This window comes from Polistes fuscatus, unplaced genomic scaffold (assembly GCF_010416935.1).
Source record: "Polistes fuscatus isolate 324 unplaced genomic scaffold, CU_Pfus_HIC Scaffold27, whole genome shotgun sequence".
NCBI lineage: Eukaryota > Metazoa > Arthropoda > Insecta > Hymenoptera > Vespidae > Polistes > Polistes fuscatus.
Genome location: NW_025113104.1, coordinates 1,420,469 through 1,439,027, shown reverse-complemented (window position 1 = coordinate 1,439,027; position 18,559 = coordinate 1,420,469). Strand labels below are relative to the sequence as shown.

General features: G+C 31.2%; 2 protein-coding genes across 10 annotated transcripts; one reads left to right on the top strand and one right to left on the bottom strand.

The window, feature by feature from the left end:
* Positions 1-538: 538 nt before the first annotated feature.
* Positions 539-2,059, bottom strand: LOC122518987 (poly(U)-specific endoribonuclease homolog). The gene is made up of 4 exons (XM_043638132.1): positions 1,852-2,059; positions 1,440-1,773; positions 913-1,345; positions 539-829 (listed from the first exon to the last, which is right to left on the bottom strand). Exons 1-4 carry the CDS (start codon positions 1,931-1,933, stop codon positions 599-601), a joined length of 1,080 nt encoding a protein of 359 aa, XP_043494067.1. The 5' UTR covers positions 1,934-2,059; the 3' UTR covers positions 539-598.
* A 1,045-nt stretch (positions 2,060-3,104) lies between these two features.
* Positions 3,105-18,549, top strand: LOC122518880 (dystrobrevin beta). 9 transcript variants are annotated; one of them, XM_043638004.1, is made up of 17 exons: positions 3,105-3,332; positions 8,131-8,294; positions 8,729-8,945; positions 9,127-9,209; positions 9,434-9,585; positions 9,682-9,790; positions 9,871-10,037; positions 10,131-10,258; positions 10,372-10,470; positions 10,674-10,698; positions 11,040-11,078; positions 11,210-11,328; positions 11,670-11,835; positions 11,941-12,284; positions 14,412-14,557; positions 17,056-17,112; positions 18,227-18,549. In XM_043638004.1, the coding sequence occupies exons 2-17, from the start codon at positions 8,135-8,137 to the stop codon at positions 18,493-18,495; spliced, it is 2,280 nt and encodes a 759-aa protein (XP_043493939.1). In that variant the 5' UTR covers positions 3,105-3,332; positions 8,131-8,134; the 3' UTR covers positions 18,496-18,549. The 9 variants fall into 9 exon arrangements, with proteins under 9 accessions (XP_043493939.1, XP_043493935.1, XP_043493936.1 ...); XM_043638000.1 differs by having other exon boundaries at positions 10,617-10,698; positions 11,210-11,322; XM_043638001.1 differs by having other exon boundaries at positions 10,617-10,698; positions 14,424-14,557.
* Positions 18,550-18,559: the final 10 nt, after the last annotated feature.

Below are 18,559 nucleotides of genomic sequence, written 5' to 3'. Positions count from 1 at the left end.
AAACTGGCTTTAACCTGTATTTATCCACGTAACCATTAATACAGGCGTTCAATGCGTTATCTAACAAAGTATCCACGATACAGTTATGACGTAAGAAAAAACATAAAAGATTGTCTCGATTCGATCGATCGAACCAACATTTTCCTTTTAGTTTAAATATTTACCGCCAGTTTTTACCTTAAGTTAATTCCGCCAATTAATAAAGATTGAAAAGTTACAACCTCTTTTACATTGTCAGATAACATATCGCTACAAATTATGGCTCTTTTGAGTTAACGTTTATTATGATTTATCATTTCTCAAATGTTAAGAAGATATCAATTTATGTCTTATCTAGTCTTTTGTTTTTGTTTACCTTACGTTTGAAATAAACTCTCTCTTCATCCTTTCCTAAAAATTTAAATATTTCGAATTTGCTATTCACGCAAATATCGATTGCTATTGTCTCATTTCAATAAATTGTACAATTTTTTCTCGTCTAACAAACTGATAAATTTTTAATATGATTAATACATATGTATATTATATAAAATCAAACAAAACCATAATACCTTTATTAATATGAAAAAACATACGTTTTTCTTATATATTGTCATTGTTAGATAAGAGGATATGCAGATCCAACCAAATTTTTATTATTATATTGCCATTTATGTGTTTGAATATTAAATTTATGTGCTGCAAAAGATATTCTGCATCTTTCATTCGGTCTAGTATAAAAGCATAGCGTATAAATAGCTATTTCTAATTCCGGTAATGTTCCAATCAACATCGATGACACTTTATGTTGCTGCTTAAAGTCGAAATGTATTTTAGCAAGTGCAGCTTTCTGAAAAGACAATTTTCTTCCTTAATATAATGTAAATTAAATTCTATAATAGAAGATTTTTATTTGAAAAAACTGTAGCTTACATTATCGAAAAGAACTTTGCGTCCATAGCCAAGATAATTGACATTATTTAACGATTCTTGTTTTGCAAAATAAATCCAATTATGTAAACCAATAATACTATTATCCTTTTTTCTCTCTATTAGAAATACGTGCTCAAATCCTGAACTACCAATCGATCCTTTAATTCTTGAGTATTGTTGGAACCAAATAGATTTCAATATAGTTTTATAAGTCTGCGTATTCTTTGCGAAGTAACCTTTTGTAGCAAGAAAATTCATAACCGTTGTTAATATGTCGGAAGATAAAAGAGTGTTAATAAAATCATCTTCCTCTGCGCTTTCTTCTTTGGTCACAACTTCTGTTTTACTTATATCCACTTCATAATTATCAAAGAGCTTGTTTAGTTTATCTATTGTCGGATGTGACAAAACAGTCGTGGGAACTCTAAACAATCTAAAAGTAAATTATCAAAGACTAAAGTAAAAAAGGTATTACATAGTAAATTAAATACAATGTATAAAATAATAAATTGATTGAAATGTCCTACGGTTTTGGAGCATTGTCTGTTACATTTTCTCTTTGTATCCATCCTTGAAAACTCACAGTTATATTTCTGTAAATACAACATGTATCTCTTTGAAACAAATCCTCTGTTATTCGTTGTAATTCTGCATCAGTTATTACAGGAAGTTTTGGAGTATTATTTTGTAATGCTACATTAGTATTCTTAATATTCTTATTACTATTACTGTTCTTATTACTATTACTGTTCTCTGCATCAGTTATTACAGGAAGTTTTGGAGTATTATCTTGTAATGCTACATTAGTATTCTTAATATTCTTATTACTATTACTGTTCTTATTAACATTATTATTTTCTCCTAAAAAATTAATGTCTCTTAAGATTATTTATACATTAATAAATATGTATAATCATATGTATAAAAAGTAATGGATACCTGTTGCATGATAGACAAATAACAAATTAACAAAAAGGGTAATTAAAACCAAATTAATCGTAGTGCAGCTTAACAAATACATCTTTGAATAAACGTTCGGTCTTTTTATCTTGAAATCCAATAAAAACACACATGTACTAGAAATGAAACAAATAAATTTTTTAAAAATAAATTGACCGTTTGTTAATGGCAGTTTCTATTTTAATAATATTCACCGTCAGTAACCTTAATATAAAGTATTATCGACGTAGAGTAAAATAAATTTGAAGTCTACTATTAGCGACGGTCGGTGTTGTAAAAGTAGAAAACTGCAATTACCGACGGTGGGTAAGATAAAGGTAGAGCACTACAATTACCGATATGGTGCTTAGCCGGCCTGCCACTAAAGTAGCTTTTGCGATTATTTTTTCCAGGTTCATGAGCCACTATAGTGGCTCACTCGAGTAGCTTACTTTTTCACCGTTTGAATTAAATAATCGTCTTCATAGTCATTCATATTTAAGTGAAATGTTAAAGTTTATCTATGTAAATTATATTTTTAAGAAAAATTATAATTTAATCGTTAAGGAATCTTTACGTAAAACATGCGATCTTTCTTTATATACGGCTGATAATTTTAAAACATTTAGATAGTAAAGGACTGCTTTTATATACGGTAACTGTTTAATTATAGACTTTGCTTTAACTTCTATTATATTTTATTATTATTATATCGCTACAGTTGCCTAATCCTTCTGAAGAAGTTATACATAAAAAATAAAGCGAATAAAAAGATTTTAATCAGTCAGGGTTAACAGTATTAACGCTTATAACAATAATACATAATATAATTTGGAATGTGTAAGAAGAGGTTGAGTTAATCAAATTGAATTTAGGCGGGTTCCTTCGATAGCTCCGATTCCTCTCGTTCCGCGGTTCAAGGAGAGGGCGCTTAGATTCGGAAATAATCGGTGACTGTCGGTAATAGTCGGAAGTATTCGGAGTTGCGTGGCGCGGCGCGGCGTGGCGGTCGGGTATCGCCGGCCAAACGCGAACGATCAGTGATGGCCGCGGGGCTGCTAAGGTGCGGATCGTATTGACGTCAGACCGGCTCGCTTATTTATTATAACGCTGTACTTTTTCTCTCTCCTTATTTTTTTAAATATGTGATACATTCTTGTTTCATCCATAAATCATTGATAGAATAAACGAAAATCATTTCTCGCGATTTGATCGGATTAAAACCGTGTTAGAATTTTTTAAAAGGTTTACATTGGAGCCATCGGAACGCCATCCACATTTTCTGATCTTTCAACCTTGTTCGAGTACTACTTTGATTATTCCAAGTTTTCCAATGCTTGTTATTGCTTTGTGAGCTGCGTGCCACTATCTCGATGACATTTGTGTATGCATTTAACGAACTGAGATTAATTTAAATGTAGAAGGAACGAGGGTGTTTTCAACGTTTGGAAAGCTTTTTTCGCTATCTAACAAGTATACAGGTACGTAAATCCAGAACACAACGATAAAACCAGGTGCGACAACTATGCGCGTACGAATCTGAAGCTTCTTTCCAATACGAATTTATTTCCCGAAAAAAAGCTCTACGGATAATCAAAGGGGGACAATAATTATTTCTTTTTCTTGTATTATTTTTATCGCCTATTTTTCTATAATATCTTATTGTCATAATAGAATTAAATATTATTGTCAGTACGTTAATTGTAAGACATTTATTTGAGTAAAGTAGTCATAGGAAGGGGAGGAGAGGTTAAGTGTTTCTTCTTAACACTGTGCAAGGACCAATCCAACACGCAATCGTTTATTTCTCTCTCTCTCTTTCTTTTTCTTTTAAAATTACATACATTTTGTATATAAATCGATGCAACCAATAACGATAGAAAGATAAGTGTCCTTTAAACAAATTTCCAATTAAATCTGTTAAGTAAATGAGCATTTTTTGGGTGAATAACTATTGTCCATATTATGTAGGACAAGCAAAAGGTATTTTTTTCAATTTTATTACCAGCATATGTAGATTGTAACACTCGAAAATGCATTAGGTCGAATACAATTAAGTTTGAATTATCTATGCATATTACTAATGTGATTTAACGGTCGTTGCTCGTATACATGCGCAGCATTTATGTACACACACACACACATACATGTGCACATACAGATACACATCTACACATATCAGATCCGTCTTAAGGATAACTAATTGTCAGTTAATTCACGTGTACTAAATAACGCAAATAGATGAATCGTGTTTGAAAGTGCAATTGACGAGAAACGGCGTTATTCCTTTTGTAAATATGTCAAAGCTTCATTGCCGTTATTACAATGGCACATCGCAGAATAATAAGATGATTATCGGCTTTTCTCAATGTTTCTTCTCTCACGTACAGTATACACCAACTTAAAAATGATTTATATACTTTGTTCCTTCTTGTACTTTAAATTTCAACGATAATACCAGTTTATTCTGAGGGAAACGATCCGCGCGTGAGTTCAATGAACTCTTCCATTCATAGCATCGAACGATTTATTTCCTTTCGGTTAACTTGCGTCAAGTGTATATAAGTAGATATAATTTTAAATCTTCGATAGCTATTTTCAAGATTCTCATAATAAAATTCTTCGTGTTACGTGTTATAGTTTGGATATATTTAAAAATATCATTTTAATGCACGTTCCTTACATTTAGTTTGTTTTTCAATTATAAATCAAATGAAACGTGTCAAATCATTATAAAAATAAGCATGTAAAATACGTTATGTTTTTCTAATTAGTTAATATTTATATTTAAATGATATTTTGAATGAAAAATGATGAATATTTTGATGATGTTCTAGGTTGCATCCAAAGTTGGCCGCGCCTTTTGGCCGGCTATCCCATTTCGCGTGTTCCTTTCTACAAACCGATACGCTTTTCTCCCGTGCGTTCCGCATTCCCAAGCGTTCCTCTGTCTCCTCGGGCGATCTTATACGCCCCCACCTGGCCCACTTATCGTATTGATTCAAACTTGGCCACTCGCACGTTCCTCGCTCCTTCGCTTCTTCTTCCTGCTTCACCTTCGTTTCCTTCTTTTCATTTCATTTCTTTATTTATTTTTTTCTCCATCCTTTCCTCCTTTCATTCCTTTCCCACTTTCATCCCCCCCCCGATCCCCTCGCATTCACTCGAGAGATTTCATCGAGTAGTTTTCTTTTTTTTTGTAGATTTAATTTCTATTTTTATTTGTAACAAAACGTGAACGGCGGAAAAAAACGTTTGATATTATTATAGATCGAAAAATTGGCGGGAAATAATATTCAAATGTTCATCACGACATTTAACATGGCGCTGTTTAAACAATGAGAGAACGAGAGATTAAAAACAAACTAGATGCAGTTGAGATTTGAAAAGTACAATTCCGAGTTCATTTCTAGCGCTTAATGAAACGAGAAAAGTGGTCGACAATGGGAAGGGAACGGTGGAAATGGAAAGAAGTGGTAAGGGTGGTTCACCCTTTGATTTCACAAAACCATTTTCCATCTCGTATAGTATATATCTACGTAAGGAAGACTTTAAAGAAGGCAGGTAGAGAAGGTCACTCTTCGATATCGGAGATCTTGCTCATTTTTGCGGCTCATTTATTTCCAATAATGAGTGGAGAATCTTTAGCACCCTCCTTTACCCTTTCCACGATACGATTAAGTATCTCTTTGATATTTTCAACCCTTTTTAAGAGAGTTTAACCCACGGGAATATATATACATATTACTACATTTTTCGAGTATTTAAGAATAACCGATAGAAAAACCGATGAAAGGATTTCGAATGAAGATTTTGAAAATGTTTAGAAATAAATAAATCTAAGGTGATAATAATCAGTTAATTATTTAGCGCGATTAGATGAAAAGAAAATAAAAAAAGTAAGATAAAATATTCAGTACTTAGACGATAACAATGTTCCATTATGGTCTATAAGTTAAGTGGTACTAAATAAGAGAATAGGAATTATCGAACAGGTCGTTTTGTTTCCAAGAAAAAACGATTAACCTTCCCGTTGCTTAAGTTTAAACGATTTTTAATATACCCAAATGGATTTGTGCGTTGGTAATCGACATTATTTCGATTTGGAACTATTCAATTTCTTGATAGTAGATAAATGATGACGAAGACATTTGTCTATGCCATTGAGATATGGTGTTTCTTTGCTTTGTCCAAGAGACGACCACCTGTCTCCGTTTCCATTCGTTTCCAGACAACAGAGTTATCGATCTTTTCTTTCCTCGTTCTCATTTTAAGAATGCCTTTTTTTTTTTCTTTCTCTCTCTCTCGACAAACGCGAATGCACTGTGCGTTTCGTGATAATTATTTCTAATTTATCTGCAATGTGTTCCAACTTTTCTACGCTACCTTACATTAGTATCGTTCTCACAATTTTATTCGCGTATTCATGAAACCGCCTTGAAAGCTTCTTTCCTTTTTTTTTATAATATTTTATATGAATTATACTTATTATTTTATTATACTATTAACTTGCTCCGTAAATTGTATATAATTCAATGAAATATTACATAAAATCAAAAATATTGTCTAATACAAAATTTATAAGAAAAAGGAAGAAACTTTTGGGACAATCAAAAGTATAATAATAATAATATATATTATACTATAAAACAATTATATCAAATTATAATAATGAATATTTTTAATAATACGAGTATCCGAAAATTATTTCAAAATAAGATTCAATTTTTCCTAAACAATTTTTTCAATGACGTAAGTATTGCGTTTTCCCGATAGATTTATCGATTTTGAGACTAACAAAAAATATTACATAATAAAAATATTAATCTTCGGGAGCTTTACGAACAAATCCAATATTTGTATTATACGTATAAATAAATATGTAGATAAACTGTTATAAAAATATTCCCTTGTTTTGCATTGTACGTTCGAGTGGACGCGCTGCTGAGTGCATTTCGTTTCAATATTTTGTGCCGTCACTCGTGCATTTATATCCCGATTGGATGAGCTTGTTCTTTTTTATTGTATAACTTTTCAAAGGAGGAGGAAATATAAAAAGAAAGAAAGAAAGAAAGAAAAGGAAGGAATGCCTCGATTTTCCTTGTTGTTCTCACAATGAAGAGAAGAGAACGATAGAACAGTCATCGATTATGACGATGACGATGATGATGATGATGATGAGAATGAAAATGAGAATGAGAATGAGAATGAGAATGACTAAGGAATCGAGGAGTGTCCTTGGTTTGAAGTGCACTTTGCCTCTTGCGCAAGATTTTCCTCTTGTATGTTAAAAGATACGCTCAACGATTTCCACCTTTTTATCGATATCATCGATTTATTTGAAAAGATTAATCTTTGAAAATAAAACTCGATGTATTTATATTTAATCAAATTCAAAAAGAATACCAATCTATATTATAAAACATGAATTTTCTTCATTTTCGGCTTTCCGGAGGCTTTATTTAACCTTATCGGTTTCTCGTGTAAGGAATAAATGTATGAAAAGTCAAATATTAAGTACAGGCATGTATCTCGAACAGAGAAAAAGAAGTCAAGATAAAGGAACGTGCTTGAAAAGCTACATTCTCGGTTCGCTTTTCAAAGGACCAGTAGTCTCGATGATGAATCTCGATGATGAAACGCGAAATGCGAGTATTCCTAATCAAAGGAAGAGATATACGCGCCATTAATTAGCTAAAAGGGTAGAAACAAAGATAGAAAAGAGTATCTTTTATTTCCTTCTTTTTTATTTTTTGTTTTTGTTTTTGTTTCTTATAAATGTTGCTTTACGTATCACCAGTTGGTTATTTAATCGAAACGATTTTTTATCTAATTCTTTTTTCTCTTCCATTATTTTTTGATAATCCACGTATATATCCAAACGATCGATAATTCGATTTTCGCACGTATCTGTGTATGTGTTTGTATATATATATATATATATACTCTTGATAACTTTCTTTCTTTCTTTCTTTTTTGTCTCTCATGATAGAACTTTTCAATTCCAGTTTTACCCTTATCCGTATCGCGTTCGTGTCAGGGCCTGTAAAAATAATTCGAGCGCAATGGAAGATTGCGAGGGAGTAATGAGAGGAGTAGAGTCAGTTATAGAATGAACGAGAGAGAGAGAGAAAGAAAGAGAATGCGGGAAAGAATAAATCATAAAGAATGTGATATGCATTTTTAACAATCAAATGAAAGAAACGCGATGAGAATGTTGCAATTTAATCGTTTGAATAATTTCTTTACTTCTTCCTTTGATTGTTCTTCCTTTATTAGGAAAATGGCGGAAGAGGGTGCAGGAGGTTCTACCAATAGCAGTACTGGCGAAGCCAGCAGATTGCAGCTTTTACAAGAAATGCGACAACAAAATTTCGACAGTATACGATTCGCTTCTTATCGTACTGCTTGCAAGCTTAGATTTATTCAGAAGAAAGTTCACCGTAAGTATCCTCTACATTTCAAATATTATTACTATCAATCGAAATTCATATTATTAAATGTGTGCACGAATAATAATTGATTCTTGCTATTTAATATTATTTTTTATCTATAATACTTATGATATCAAAAGTATTATATTAAAATAAATCATCGTATAGTGTTAATTGGTTAAATAGCAAATGTTAATGACTTTTTTTTCTCGTACATTGTTGTAACGCTAAATATTACTATTTATACTCGTCAATTATTGCTAATTGATTAAATATATTGACCATTTGATAGGAACTCAGTAATAAAATCATATAATTTTCTTTTTTTTTTTTTTTTTTAACACAATATACTTTACTTCGATATACTGAAGTTATTTTTGCACCGATCTATTGTCACGATATTGGTTTGATCTATATTTGGTGGTCTCTATCTATTCTTACAGTACACAATGTCGACATATGGAATGTGATCGAAGCTTTTCGAGAAAACGGCCTAAATACTCTAGAGCCGTCGAGTACGTTGGGAGTATCTAGGCTAGAAACTCTCCTGTCTTCCTTATTTCATGCGCTTAACAAGAGGGTGCCGGTGTCTCAACAAGCTAAAGTCGACGCTACCACCGCTCTCTTGATGAATTGGCTCTTGGCAGCGTATACCAGTGGGTATGTTCAAAAACTATTGCTTGCGGCTTCGTTTAATCTGAAACGATACTTTAACTCCAACCCCCTGCCCCTGCCCACCTGTCCCCTGGCCCCTACCCCACCCCACCCACCCCCTGATTCTTTCATACAACTTTTTTTCTTTCTTTCTTTCTTTCTTTCTTCCTTTCTTTTTTTCTTCCAGGGAAAATAATAAGATATCCGTATTTTCGGTGAAGGTGGCATTGGCCACGTTGTGCGCTGGAAAACTCATGGACAAATTTCGATGTGAGTTATTTTCTTTATATATATATATATATATCTTTTTTAAACACGGTTATAATCAAAATTGAAATATGCAATTTCTTCATAAATTTTCTAATCAGATCGATCAATACCAATTTATTATTAAAATGTATTATTTGGGATAGGAAGAAATGAAAGACACAATCGATCGAAGGATGAAATCATTGAATGGTAAAGTTGAATCTTTTATCTTTGTTTATCCACAGACATATTTTCACAAATATCAGACGGTAATGGACACATGATACACTGGAGGTTTGCCGATTATTTGAAAGAAGTTTTAGCATTAACTGCAGCAGTATACGAGTCACCGTCTTTCGGATATTCGGATGGTCTAGCAAATACCATTTTTCCTCCTGTAAGTTTTTCGGATATTTTGCTTTCTTTCTTTCTTTTTTCTTCTTTTTTTTTTTAGACAGGTGTCTCCTCACTAATTGATTTCATTCCATTTCAGAATTCAAAAGTAACGGTTAATGATTTTCTGGATACTCTCATGTCCGATCCCGGTCCTCACTGTTTGATCTGGCTCCCGTTATATCACAGAATGGCTGCCGTTGAAACGGGTTGGTAGATTTGTTTTTCCTCTTCGATATTATTCCATTTGAAAATAATCCTCGATCCCGATTTGATTTGACATTTTTAGTGGCTCATCCAATCATGTGCGATGCCTGTCACAAGGAAAACTTTACCGGTTTCCGATACAGATGTCAAAAGTGTCATTCTTATCAACTATGTCAGGATTGCTTTTGGCGTGGTAAAGTTTCCGGGACGCACAACAACGATCACGAGACCAGAGAGTACAGTAGCTTCGTACGTGTATCATCTTTATTCGGTTTAATTGTCAAAATTCTCTATAGAGAATCTTTAATTGAACGATGATAATTAATTTCTATTTGATAATAGAAATCACCCAGTAAACAAATTGGCCATTCCTTGCGGAAAAGCTTCAGATGCGTTCCGGAGAAAGGGAAAAACAGTATACCAAGATTTCCCGAACAACCGGAAAAGACATTGGACCTGTCTCACATAGTGTGAGTGTTTCCGTTAATAAAGAATGATCATTTTCAACGTAGAATTAATCGAATATATCGACGGTGGTGTGTATATAATGTGTTGCAATTGGAATGAATTAACTGCGTTGCAGCCCACCGTCGCCTTTACCATCTCACAACGGTTTTCCAGATCCAGGTTTCATGGCACCGTTCGATTCCGGATCCATGGATAGCCGATCAACCTTGAGAAGGTAAGAACTGAGACGAGTTCTTAGTTCATTCATTCACCTTTATCTTTGCTTTTCTATTACGAGAATTTTGCATAAGAACGTTCGTCACGCTTTACTTAATTTTTTTTTACGTTCTTTTTTTTCTTCCTTTCTGGTAAATCGTTCAGTATGGATAGTTCAAGACTGGACGACGAACATAAATTAATAGCACGATATGCACAAAGGTTGGCACAAGAAGCTAGGACTATGGTAAGTCTACTAACGCTTATTTACATTTTCGAGTAGTACATTATTTCTTTTCTTTTTTCTTTTTCTTTTATTCATTCATTCATTTTAATCCTTTTCCGTCTTACTTTAATTTTATTTTGTTCTTTCCATCATTCATTTTATATTTTCATTCTCTCCCGAAAGATTAGAATATAACAAGCAACTGTATTTATAATGATCGATCGATTTTACACATAAGTATTTTAAAGCACGAGAAGGGAGATATATTTTTCAGCGATGTATAATTCGATTTAACAAATTCGATTAAAAACAATACCGCTGATTCATCATAACTAATTTTGATCTCGTAACAACTTCGACAGCCTCGTACTGCGTCCAGAATGTCGCAAGCTGACCAATCGGTAAGTACTGCCCGGTTTAAGAAATTTAATAGCATATTATACAAAAAAAATGCTTTATTTTTAAATCATCTTCTTATCGACTATCTTAATTATTATGGGGATTTGTTTGTTCTTTTCATTCTTTTATACAGGGTAGAACACCGTCTGACGCCAATTTGGTATCGTTGGATGCATCAAGGGCTCAACGTGAACTTATATCGCAGTTAGAAGCGAAGAATAAAGAAATAATGCGAGAAATTGCAAGGTTAAGGTATACCTGTGTCGTTTATCTTCCTTTATATCGAGCCTAAACCTCCAAGTCATCCCGTCGAACCATCCTAGAGTCACGCATGTTATAACGAATTCAGTTTAGCTTGATGTATCTTTGGTTGCATAGCTAAGCATATATAATATTATAGAACAAAATCAAATATGATAAATCAAAAATGAATAATCATTCGTCGAGACGAAGGTGAACTCACGATTCACGCCTTAGATTCATCTAACATTCATATAAATAAATTTATTCGTATTTCATAGCTTATTTAAACGTAGACCAATCAAATGAACGATCATTTTACTAATATATTCTCGACATTTTATAAATTATAGGAGACAACAAGAGATAGAAGCGGCAGGATTGGAGAATCCTGCATTAATGTCTGAATTGAGAGCTTTGAGACAGAGGAAGGACGAATTGGAGACTCACTTGGCTACATTGCAAGATTCCAGGAGACAATTAATGGTTCAATTAGAAGGTCTTATGAAAATGTTGAAGGTATGCATTTATCATTTTGAAGAATTTCTTCTTAACAGTCCCTAAAAGACTATTCCTCATATTGGACATATCATGGGGCTACATTTAAACATCTGATTGTTATAGAATCATCAAGCGTCTCCTAGATCAACACCAAACAGTTCACCGAGGAGTACAAAATCACCTCCTTTACCACCTGGGACAGTGACAAGTAGCAGATCAGCCCCAGCCACTCCTGGTGGAACATTGTCGACTACTCCCCAACAGCAACAACAGCAACCACAACAACAACAACAACAGCAACAACAGCAGCAACAACAGCAACAGCAAAACCAACAGAGTCAAATGTCGCAAAGCTACCAGACTTCTGTACCAACGACATCGGTACCAAACATGTCGGGCAGTGCTATGCTTGGGACAATACAGAATCCTATTCCAGATAGTCTTTCGTGTGTTGGAGGCGACGTAAGGTAGGGTGGCATGTACAAAAATCGTATGCTATTATTACAATCATACTGAAAACAAAAGAAGAAATGTTTTTAAAAAAAAAAAGAAAAGAAAATAATAATACAACGATACGAGAAAGTATTATAAGAATGTGTTGGGAAGTGATTTTATTCATTAGACGAATATTATTTACAACCAGTGATAACGTTTTAGGTGTTATCCTGAGTGTTTTAGTGAATTACCGATCGAGTTTACTAAATTTCCCGAACTATTCTTACATCTTTCTTCGTATATATTTAAATTTTATGTTTGTTTCTTTTTGTTTTCCTATTATTTCGATTTTTTTTTTTTTTTAAATAAGTGCACATACCCTTGTCAAAGTTTTTCCAAGAAACATATTAATTTCGTGTAATATTTATCACCCCCTGTGTGACTGTACATACACACAGTAGTATGTACTATTTAATTTTTCCACGAATTTTGTTAATTTTCTTTCTTTTTCCCCCTCCCCTTCCTCCCCGCCACCCCCCCTTCACTCTCACCACTTTCTATGATATATGTAGTCGATTTATTTTGTTAAAAACTATCGTAGTTTATACAAAAAAATATACTTTCTTGCACACAATGAATGAATTTTTCACGTAACAGCACGCAAATATTGCCTATAGCCAGGGGCTACGATAATTTAAATGAAAAAAAAAAAAATATTAACGCAAAAGAAATGAAGACTTGGTTCAAATTTGTTTCGTAAATAAATAATAATTATGGAATATGTTAGATTTTGGATATACTGGCTATAAGCAGGAAAACAAATGTTTGTTAAAAATAAAAGAAAAATAATAGATATTATATTTGTTGCATGTTAACGTTGTATCAATGATACTTGTTCTTTACTATGAGCTAGTAGCAATTACAAAATTTTGTACTAGCTTTGCGCGTACAAGTAAATGTTTCTAAAAATATGATTGCGTATTTTGTGCACTACTTATCATTATTTCAGCGATTTATGATTAGATAAAAAAAAGAAAAAAGAGACAAAAAGAAATGCTTAGTGTTTCCTCCACGCTTGTTTTTCTTTCGCAATGCTTTTATATGACCAACACTTTCATCAATTCCCGTCAAATGTTAGTCTTCTTTTAATTAACTATAGCGAAAATAAAATCATCGAAGGAGATATACACCGTTAGAATATTTTACGTAATTTTGTTGTAATCGTAATTATTACAAAAGAAAAAAAAAAAACATTAGTATCACATTTTTAATCCTATTTAAGTTAGAATTACGTGTAAATACGCGTTATGGTAAAAAATAATGGCAATAGGAAACAGAAAAAAGACTTGTATCGTTAATATCGAGTGTGTGTGTGCGCTTGCGTGTGCGTGTGAATAGGTTTATGATTTAAAAAAAAAAAAAAAAAATAAGAATAAATAAAAAATTCGTTAATCGCATCTTTCTTCAAAGGGATAATTAATTTGAAAACAGGAATAAACGGAGAGATAATCTATTGATTGTTAGATTGAGCGATGATCAGGGCTTGTAACAATCGATAAATAGTAGATCAAAATCTAAACTATGATACTATTTGGAAAAATCAAATTTGTATATAATAAAACAACGTTAGGAGAGTAATGCATTGATATATATACATAAAACATATAGTCAATAGGTAAATGAAATACGATTTTATTATCGTTAGAAAATTTTCTAATTGTAAGCACTATGATATATCGCATGTACGCCAAATTTCTTTCATTTGTTTATCCATTATTATTTAACACGTTTTCGATTAATTAATAATTATTACATTTTCTTTTTCACGTTATTCAAAAAAAATAATCTAATCACGGAAAAGATTATACAAGATTTTGATCTATATACGAAAAAGAAAAATATATATATATATATAATAATAATAATATACATTAAAAAGAAAGAAAGAAAGAAAGAAAGAAAGAAAGAAAAAAAAAAGAAAAGGGATTTGATAATCTAATTAGATTGATAAAGTTTGATATATTTTATTAATTCACATATTACGCTTGTGTGCATTATATTATAATCATAATGATGCAGCATGTTGCAAACTAGCCCGTTGAATTTTGTTGCTGTTGAAAGTGGCTTTGCGCAAAGAAAATAGAGATTTTCGATATCAGGTCTGCGTTCAGGACAAACAGCCTGCCAGGAAGCGGTTCCAGCAGTGCGAATAATAGTTTGGGCCGATCCTTAAGGAACGATCTGTTGGTAGCTGCCGACAGTGTTACTAATGCCATGTCAACGTTGGTCAGGGAATTAAATTCAGGTACGTTTATAAAACGCAAAATGTAATGCAAACAATTTATAAGGACGAATTAATGAACAACAACAACAAAAATAAGATCATCACTATTTTTTGTAGTTTATCAAATGGCACTTCGAATTTTCTATTATGCAAAAGAGTCAGTTTTCATTTTTTCAATATATTTATATAAATATAAATATATATATATATATACATATATAAACATATTTAATATATACATAAGATTAGATCAATTATTTGTTCATAACTCGGAGAGAGAGCAATAGCGAGTTTTACTTTTCATTTTTGTTTTTTTTTTATGTCAACCTTTTTATTTCAATTTTTATTTTTAATTACTTAATTAGGATAGTTGTTATTATTATTATTATTATTATTATGATTATTATTATTATAATATTTAGCGCGTTCGTTCATATATTTGTTTGTTCTTTTTGCTAATTTTTCAGAATAATCGTTTATGTATAAACGTGCATAATAACAAAAGGAAGGGAAGACTCGTTTAAAAAAAAAAATATAAAAAAGATTCTACGACCGCTCGTCGTTTCTGCAGCAAGCAGCATGAGTCTATCTTACAGTTTAGTATTATTAGAGAGGGACGGTAATAATGAGTATTTACCCATTTGAAATATTGAATTTATTCTTTCTTTATACATCCTGTATATCTATCTCTTTCTCTCTCTCTCTTTGTCTCTGTCTCTGTCTCTCTCTTACGAATGTACAATCTTGAAAACTCTTTTGGATGAGTACGTAAAAAGCAGGTGAGCCATTTATAAAGCAACAAGTTTCTTTTATTTATTTATTTATTTATTATTATTATTATTATTATTATTATTATTATTATTATTATTATAATCATTCGATTGAAATTGACTTTATTTTTTAACGCTTTTAAATAAAACGAATTGAAATGAATCAAATGGAAATATACGAGAGAAAATAAAAAGAATTATTTGTTAATGGTATTATTTATAGTCTTTATATGTTTTTTTAAAAAAAAAAAAAGAAATAGAGAACAAGAAAAAATAAAAAAAAAAAAGGTAGGAAAAGAATTACGAATGAAACGGTCACTTTGTCATCTATCTCTCAATTTTACAAATATATAAATAATATAATTGTAAATATATTAAATATATATATATATATATATTTATATATCAAAAGGCATGATGTTATATGGCATTTTGATTAAATTAGAAACAATTTCAAATGCTGTTACAGCACGTAAAATACCATTACGAATTTTGTCAGATTTTGTCTTTTTTTTGTTTGAAATAATTAGATAGAAAAAAAAGAAGATATTTTTACAAATTAACAAATGAATAAATACAATGTAAACGCTCGGTTACTTCTTCGAATGAAAAATCGTGTAAGTATTACGACAAAGCCACTGTTCGATTCTCATTATTATAACACCTTGCTACAATTTAGATTCTATTATCATATTTTAGTCTCACAATTTCTGAAATCTAGATAAAATTTATTAAAAAAAAGAAAAAAAAATGAAAACAATTGCAATATTTTGTTCTTTCTTCTAGATTTCAGATAAAAATGAATAATAATATATACGAGGATGCGTGACACAAATGAAATCAATTTGATGCTGTTTTAATTTACGTATTTTGAAAATTCATTAAATTGAACAAAATATGAATTTATCGATCGATTCTAGTGCAGTTAAAAATAGAAGCATCAAGTTAATTTGAAATATGCATCATCGACAATAACGGGTTGAATCAAATGTATATTAGCGAATACCATGGAAAAAACATTGATTTTTACAGCTAATACAAAAACCTTTATACACTGGACTGCCAACACACGTTATACACAAACATGCTGCTTTTCTAAGTTTGAACATAGTTCTCTTCTATACTTCGTTTTCTATTTAATGTAAATATTACTCGGAACACTATCTATCTATCTATCTATCTATCTATCTATCTATCTATCTATCTATCTCTATCTTTCTCTTTCTTCTCTGTATATTTGCCTGTTAGTTAATACATTGACATCATTCATTTCTAATTTAGAATAGTTTTTAGAAAATATTAGTCTAGTTGTAGCACAGACTACATTACACGCAAAAAGACTATTTCAAGATGAAAAAATACTATCGTTTATAAACGTACGATTTTTCATATACATTATTATATTTTAATCTTCATTTTTCTTACATTATTTTGGATTCTCATGAGACAATTTATCGCAGAGTACAGAACAACACGCGATTACGAATAGCAGTTAGTTTTTTTATTTGCGTATAGAGAGGAGATAAACTTTTGTCTTACTTTGATAAACAACTGGACTGTGACGTTAGACGATTTTAAAAAGAGAAAAAAAAATAGATAAAACAAATATACGTGGACACACTCTTTCTCTCTCTCTCTCTCTCTCTCGAGTGACAGTCGGACGTGCTAAAAATATACAGAATAACACTCTAGACGTGTTGTGGAATGTGTGTGATGCACCCCCTGTGAATGTGTCCTGGTGGCTTGCAGACTCAGACCAGGAGGACCATTCTCACAACTCGGGACGTTTTCTCAGAAAACCGCTAGGTAAGTTGTTTACTTTTGAGAGAGAAACTAGCAGATACGTTTTGTATATATACTCTTACTTTTATATATTATATATATATATATATATCTATTTATATATATGAAAGATTTAGATGTGTTGTTATTATTGTCTCGAGCGTTACGACCTTCTGTTGAATTCTCGCATTTCTTTATCGCATTTTATTTTCTCATAACAGTATATCAGTAACAGTTTCTCTCGAGAGACAGTCATAGCAACAGCTCGTATATACACACGATATTATTATTATTATTATTTTTTAATCTGACTTTTATCTAATTATTATCGTTATACGAAACTTTAAATATAATATCGGGTTGCTCGTAAAACGCGCGTGCCAATTTATAATGATTAAATAATAATGGTAAATTAAAGAGTAACATTTTGTATTTTTATTTTTTTTTTTATATTATGTATATGTATTATGTATTATAGAATTATATATAATATAAATAAATTAAAATTAAATAATAAATTAATTAAAATTAAATAATATGTATTATAGAATTATTGTAATTCTGAAAAAACTGGATTACTCTATATTTATATAATTATTTTGTTTTTAATTATTGAATATAATATATATTATATATTACAAATTTCTTATATATTATATATATATATACAGAATATATTATTTATAATTCAACAGGAGCATTCCGAGCAACTCAATATTACAAGATATTATAAAAATAAAATATTTAAAAAACTTCTTGTAAAAAGATATAAAACAAAATTACATTTATTTAATATTTACAATGAAGAAAACGTGTTCGTACAGAATTACAGTTTATGCAGTCGGTATACAAGGCTGATCATTTTAAATATTCTCGTGTTTCGTCAACGTCACATGTGTAAAAAAAATACTCGTGAATAATTATTTAAATATAACTTTACGTTAAATTTGAATTTTATTCGTTTAAATTTTCCTTTTATTTATTTTCCAATTACGTGGGTGGCAAGTAAAAGATCAGCACTTTAGATGAAAGAAAAATAAATCAATATTCGAATTAATCGTTGTGTTTTATTATTATTTTATTGATAAAGAGAATAAATATATGATTCTTTAAAAAATGTATATATTATTGTTTTCAGATTTCGAGGCCGGTGAAGACGGTGATGATAGCAGCGGTGGTGGAAATTCTTGGCGCGAAGAACTTCAACGCCGTTATCAACAAGAAAACGATTTTCTCGCTGAATTGAGAGCGAGGAATGTTAATATTTCGCAAAGTGAACGCACCTCGGCGACTTCGTTGAACGAACAGGAACAGGAGAGAGGTGACAGGGAAGAAGCGGAGGGTGGAAAGGAAGATGAAAATGAAACCGATTGGTCGGAGGCCGTGAAAAGATGGGTAAATCGATAAATTTGAAAATTAACCTTTTCCAAAGAGAAGCAAAGGCTTGGGCTAGGGGATGAAGAAAAAGAAG

Coding starts and splice junctions, on each gene's coding strand:
- LOC122518987 (XM_043638132.1), bottom strand. CDS start 1,933: ATGTATTTGTTAAGCTGCACTACGATTAATTTGGTTTTAATTACCCTT. Junction 1,774..1,851: donor ATTTGTCTATCATGCAACAG/GTATCCATTACT, acceptor TTAATTTTTTAG/GAGAAAATAATAATGTTAAT. Junction 830..912: donor GCAAAGTTCTTTTCGATAAT/GTAAGCTACAGT, acceptor TTGTCTTTTCAG/AAAGCTGCACTTGCTAAAAT.
- LOC122518880 (XM_043637999.1), top strand. CDS start 8,135: ATGGCGGAAGAGGGTGCAGGAGGTTCTACCAATAGCAGTACTGGCGAA. Junction 10,038..10,130: donor CCAGAGAGTACAGTAGCTTC/GTACGTGTATCA, acceptor ATTTGATAATAG/AAATCACCCAGTAAACAAAT. Junction 10,699..11,039: donor CACAAGAAGCTAGGACTATG/GTAAGTCTACTA, acceptor CAACTTCGACAG/CCTCGTACTGCGTCCAGAAT.